The 6,000-nt window shown below is 46.4% G+C and overlaps 1 protein-coding gene across 5 annotated transcripts in view; it reads right to left on the bottom strand.

Annotated features, from left to right (window-relative positions):
* The window catches only part of TIAM1 (TIAM Rac1 associated GEF 1), a 407,413-nt gene that overhangs the window by 53,123 nt on the left and 348,290 nt on the right, over positions 1-6,000 (bottom strand). For all 5 annotated transcript variants that reach the window (XM_027101391.1, XM_027101428.1, XM_027101400.1 and 2 more), the window contains one exon: positions 4,954-5,178. In XM_027101391.1, coding sequence (XP_026957192.1) covers positions 4,954-5,178 — 225 coding nt within the window. The remainder of the gene's footprint in view (positions 1-4,953; positions 5,179-6,000) is intronic.

The raw sequence follows: 6,000 nt of genomic DNA, 5'->3' as shown, positions 1-6,000 counted from the left end.
CCCCCCGGTACGCGGGCCTCTCACGGCTGTGGCCTCACCCGTTGCGGAGCACAGGCTCCGGACGCGCAGGCTCAGCGGCCATGGCTCACGGGCCCAGCCGCTCCGCGGCATGTGGGATCTTCCCGGACCGGGGCATGAACCCGTGTCTCCTGCATCGGCAGGCGGACTCTCAACCACTGCACCACCAGGGAAGCCCTGCTTTCCTATATTGACGTTCACTATAACAGTTCCCTAACTGGGGAGTGTAGGTATATACATTCTAATCAACCAGGCCAGTGCTTTCAACTGGAGACTTTGCCCCTGTGGGGACATTTAGCAATGTCTGAAGATTATTTTTGACACAACTTGGGGGGAGGGGGTTAAAAACGACTAGCTGAGAGTTGTTTGTAGGAATACTGCTAACGTGAAGGCACAGGACAGCCTCCCACAACAAAGAATTATCTGGCCCCAATTGTCAGTAGCACCAGATGAGATCAGTATTCAAAATAAATCACACAGGAACATTACAGAGGCTTTTTGGAAAGCTCACAGAAACAGAGTTTTGCAACTTCCTACGCCAGCTTCCCCTTCACTTCAGGCTCTTTCTAAAGTAATAGCCACTGAAGGAACTAGCTTTTTGCCTGGATCCTCTTCCCCCATTTTCTTACCAGTCTGTCCCTAAACAACTGTTGAAAAAAAAAAGAAAAAGAAAAAAGATGAAGAATAGCCCCAGGAAGATTTCAGCAAGGACACGTGGATGGCCAATGGCCAAGAATGGAAACTGAGTCTTATTGAGAGAACACTTAGGATGGAATCTATTCTCCAGTCCCTGGCTTTCCAAGCCAACACGGCAATCCAGTCACCACGTGTCCCTCCTATACCGAGGAAGAGGAGGATAAAGGAGTTTACCTACCAGGTTGTCATTACAGAAATCTCCATGAAGCAGACCACAGAATTTTATCCACAAACACTCCTGTAGATGGTCTGCATGGGACCATAAGATTCCAATCATCTTACCATTCCACCCAGATGAAAAAAAGAGGATTACTAACCAAGAATAGTCGGTGACCTAAGGGAGTAGCCTCCAATCTTAGCTGCACGTTAGAATCACCTAAGGATTTTTAAGCAACCATCTAACACGTGCAAACACAGCCCCGACCTCAGACCAAGGGAATCCTGATCTCTGAAAAGGGGCCCAGGGGTCTCAGCCTTCTAGTCTGCAGAATCTACTTCTTTCTACTTGGGGAAGGAAACTACCTTAAGTATACTTCATAAACTTAGTTATCAGACAATCCACCTGGTGCAGATTGAAGTGGAAGAGAGGGCAGGGAGGAGATCAAAACCGAGCAGCCTCTGGTTACTAGCTAGAGAATCTTCCCATCTCCACAAGAGACTGTGCTTTGAATGCATAACGTTTGAGTCCCTCTTAGAACATATTCTAAACACCTCACTTTCATCACTCAGTCATTCCTCACAACAACCGCGTTCGACAGTGGTGTGGTACGATCCCCATTTTATGCACAAGGACACGGCGCACAGAGAGATTAAGCGTAATCCGTTCAGAGTCATGAAGCTAATAAACATAAAAATAGGACGCATTCCCAAGGAACCTGGTTCCAGAGCCCACTCTTAGCCACTAGGTAGTGATACTTCTACCTGGAGGAAACAAACCTCTCCATAAAAGAGGCTTCAGAAATAATCCAGCCCTGAAAGCTAATCACCTATTTCAATCAGAATTATCAGGGCAGCATCAAGGCCACGTCTGCATACTTGGACTCGTAAAATGGGGCAATCCACAGACCCAGCCTCCTACAGACGGGCACCAGCCAGGGTGCCTGTGGACCCGGCCAGGCTTTCCATCAAGGCTGCCTCACATCCACTATAATCACCCTAAGATGGTCCCTGCATCAAACCTCAAATCCGTCACTCAGGAGGCTTCTTATTTTTAGTTACTTCTATATTTAGATGAAGGCTATAGTCCAGCCTGCCCCATTGTACACACTTTCTCAGTTGTTTTCTATCGTCACTGCAGCTGTCTGTGCACACTGCTTCATAAACTCTGCCTCACTATGGAACCATCTTTCAGGTTGTTTTATCCTGTTTACTTGCCCCCTCTTTTATCCTGCACTCGTAAATAGGGACTAGGAAATGGCAGTAACCAGGAGGCAGACACGCTGAGACCCAGGTGGGGAGCCTGAGTGACTGCTTGCCTCCAGGCAGTCCGATGGGGCCGCCACGACTGAGAGCATCTGAGAATTCTTCTGGAACTTATTAATGTTGAAACCAACTTAGAAACTTTCCAGAAAACCCACACTGTGACTTTACTTTCATGCTGTATTCTTGAACCACGTAGATTACCTAACTTGACCACACACACTTGGCTCTGAAGGATTTCTGATCCCTACAAAATATTAAAAGGTGAAGCAATTAAAAAACAAAGGACTACACTAAAATGTTAAGTATGAGGACAGAATCATGTCATAGTCATCATTATAACTTTCCACATCCAGATTAATGTCTGGGACAGAGCAAATACTTAAGAAATGTCAGTTCCAAGTTATGATCTGGAAACAAATAACTAAATCTTCTACGGATGATTCCAAAATGAAAGTTTTAATGTGGTTTAAACAACAGTAGGTTCAGTGGATGTAGCATGCAGATTACAAAGGTGTCTGGTCTGAAGGAGGATGTAAGGTCAGCTGCTGACAGGATAGGGCTATAGATACAAAATATACTCAAATATTCCCCAGACACCTATGTACAAACACATTTTTAAATTAAAAAAAAAATTAAATAAAAGGTTTTAAAACTTGGCAAACTGTGTGCATGTGCAAACGCACGCACACACACACAAATCTTTTTTCAAAAGAAAGAAATATATCAAAACTATGATTGGGTTTAAAGGAACAAATCATGAGCAATCACACTTTATATCAGGGGTCTGTAAAGGGCCAGATAGTAAATATTTTCAGCCTTGCAGACCATGAGTCCCAGTCATAACTACTCAACTCTGCCATTGCGATGGGAAAGCAGCCAGAGACAAAACATCAATGAATGGGCGTGACTGTGTTCTAATAAAACTTTATTCACAGAAACAGGCCACAGTCTGGATTTGGCCAGGGGGTCTTAGTTTGCCAACACCTACTTTATATCCATAACCCACAGGAAGGGCTCAGACAGGAAAAAACATCCAAAAAGGTTGAGTACACACTGTTGTTTGTAGTATGTACATCCAGACCTTATAAAGTCCTTTCAGTAACCTATCTAACACAACACGCCTTACTCAGTCATTTTACAGAAACCACTATGAACGGAGTTTTACGGGATTGAGCCTGCCATCTTGTGGTCACATAAAAGAACAACCTTCATGGTATCCATTCCCTATCATTAAGGGTACACAGCTCCCTGGTTAGATAAAGACAAATACCATATGATATCACTTATATGTGGAATCTAAAATATGACACAAATGGACCTATCTGTGAAACAGAAACAAAATCAGGGACATACAGAACAGACTGGTTGTTGCCAAGGGGAAGGGAGGCGGGGGAGGGGTGGAGTGGGAGTTTGGGGTTAGCAGACGTAAGCTATTATATATAGAATGGATAAACAACAAGGTTCTATAGTCAATATCCTGTGATAAACCATAAGAGGAAAGAATATGAAAAATAATGTATATATATATATATGTATCACTGAGTCACTTTGCTGTACAACAGTAATTAACACAACACTGTAATTCAATTGTACTTCAATAAAAAATTTTAAAAAAAATTTTTTAAAGGGTACACAGCTCCCTGGGGTCCTTTTCTAAAGATGTGATTGGCGTGTGGGTACTACAATGACAAAATGAGTCAGAAGTCAACAGTAACTAAGTGTGATTGATTCTCTCGAGCCTCAACTTGTCAGATTCTCCTAGGGAACCACCCAATAAAAGGATGAACTGTCACAAGGCGTCCGCCTGTGATTTATTCTTACCAAGCCAAGCTTCAGAAGGGACTTCGAAAAATAAGAATACTCAGAGTACCTACACTCAGAAGTGGAAAATGAAGACTTCTTTTAACCCGAGTGTTAAAGAGAAAATAAATCCCAAACTCCAGCTTACCAGATCAACCCCAACTCTAGAACCAGGTCATGGTGAGATAAGTGACAGCACTATCTGTTCCCCTATGGGCTTGCTCCCTGATTCTCCCGCTGAACAAGAATGGGCGCCTGTGTAGCAACGGGAAGAAAACCTAAGCCTCGTACCAGGAAACAAACTCAGGAGAGAGAGGCAAGTAAGAAGAGTGTAAGAGGAGCAGGGCCCACGTGAAAGATGTCTTCGCAGGGTCCTGAGGAGCTTGGTGGGGTGCCAGGAAGGCTCCCCGGGGCAGGCAGCATTCAAGCTGTCCCTTTCTGAATGAGTATAAAGTTGCCAGATGGAGTGGGAAGAAACGTGTAAACAGGAGAAGTGGCAGATGGGGCAGGGCAGGGGGTTCCACCGATGGGCTCTTGTCCAGACTCTAGGTCACAAGGGCCCAAGAGAAAAGTTGACCAAACACCAGTTCTGGGCATATTTCCACCCTGGCCATCTCACCCCACATCTTCCTCTTCCACAGAAGGAAAAGCAGGGCTGGGTGATTTGGGGGATGGTGCCATGGACGGCAGGGAAGAGAGCACCAAGAGCCCCAGCATCTTAAGTGATTCCTAGCACTTCTGTGTCTCCAACTCTCGTCCACAGCCAAGAGACAGTGGCCTCCACCCATGTATCTTTCTCCCAAATGACCAACAAGAGCAGCATGACAAAGATTTCCATTGCAGCCAAACAGCAGTTCCACCGGCACAGGAGCTCCTGGCCCCTTTGAAATTTCGACAGGAAGCTCAGTAATCTGCTCATCTTACACATCTTAGCTGACCTACCAGATGCAGGAAATCCACAGAAATACGCAAGCCGCGTGGGCAGCCTCCGAGGGGCAGCCCGGTGCACAGCCATACCTGTGTTGCTGGTGAGAAAGGCGAGAGGGTTCTCGCTGAGGTCAGCGGGGCCGTCCAGCCGGAGGGGCGGGCTCCCCAGCAGCTCTGCTTCTCCCTCCAGCTCCGGGTAGGTCCTCACCAGGAGGCCCAGGGACAGCTGCGCGAGGAAATCTTTGAGCACGGAGGCATTCAGGGTGCCCGCAGCACGATTATTGATCTCAAGAATCTCATCTCCCGCTTTCAGGCCTGCCAACGCGAGACGGAAAATGTTTAATGTCATACACGCATAAAAGCAGCTGCAGCGTCAAATCAGATCACAGCATCTTAGACGCCCTGTTTCAAAAGGGCACACCGAGCTCTCCTGTTATAGGTGTTGCTGCAAACAGGCTGTAGTGCGCAAAGGGTATCATTAGGTGATCACGTGGTCTTTGGGTCTGGAAGGTTCTAGACTGGGATGTCACAGCACGCCTATCCCGTCCTGAATACACCAGCTAAACAAATTTATTCCTTCTTGAATCTATGTGCTCTAAGCGGCTGCCAATTGCTCCTCGCAAATGCTAATTCTGGCTACCGTCCTGGCACTTTGAGGGGAAAAGACGGAAAGGCTCCCCGACTGCAGCCATTTCTGTGCCTTCTTGTGCTACGGTGGACACGTGTGCACAGTCAGCTCAAGTCTATGAATCATTTCTACGGAATCAAAATGCAGGCATCTCCTCGGCTACAACCACTGAAGGTCATCTTACTCCAAACACATTGAGAGATGATGGTTTATGGAACCAAATGCAATCATATTTTCCCCTCCCCCACCTTTTATTTGAAACTACATCAGGACCTAGGGGTGAATGGCCTTTTGAAGGTCCCCAAAGGTTCTGCTACTTTTGCAAAGCATGCTGGGGAGCTGCCGAAGCTTGGGACCCAGAGGAGCAGCCGTGAACCAGCTCAGCCTAGGAGAACAAGAACTTGTGACTGACCCGGGGCAGGTCCACCTGACATTACAAGAACATTCCAGCAGTTTGAGAGAGGGAGAGATTAGGGAAGAACAGGAGAGGAAATAAGATTTCCCTTCAG

This window comes from Aethalodelphis obliquidens, unplaced genomic scaffold, assembly GCF_003676395.1.
Source record: "Aethalodelphis obliquidens isolate GAN/ISIS:26980383/991018 unplaced genomic scaffold, ASM367639v1 scaffold1, whole genome shotgun sequence".
NCBI lineage: Eukaryota > Metazoa > Chordata > Mammalia > Artiodactyla > Delphinidae > Aethalodelphis > Aethalodelphis obliquidens.
This window is presented reverse-complemented; position numbering and strand designations above follow the sequence as displayed.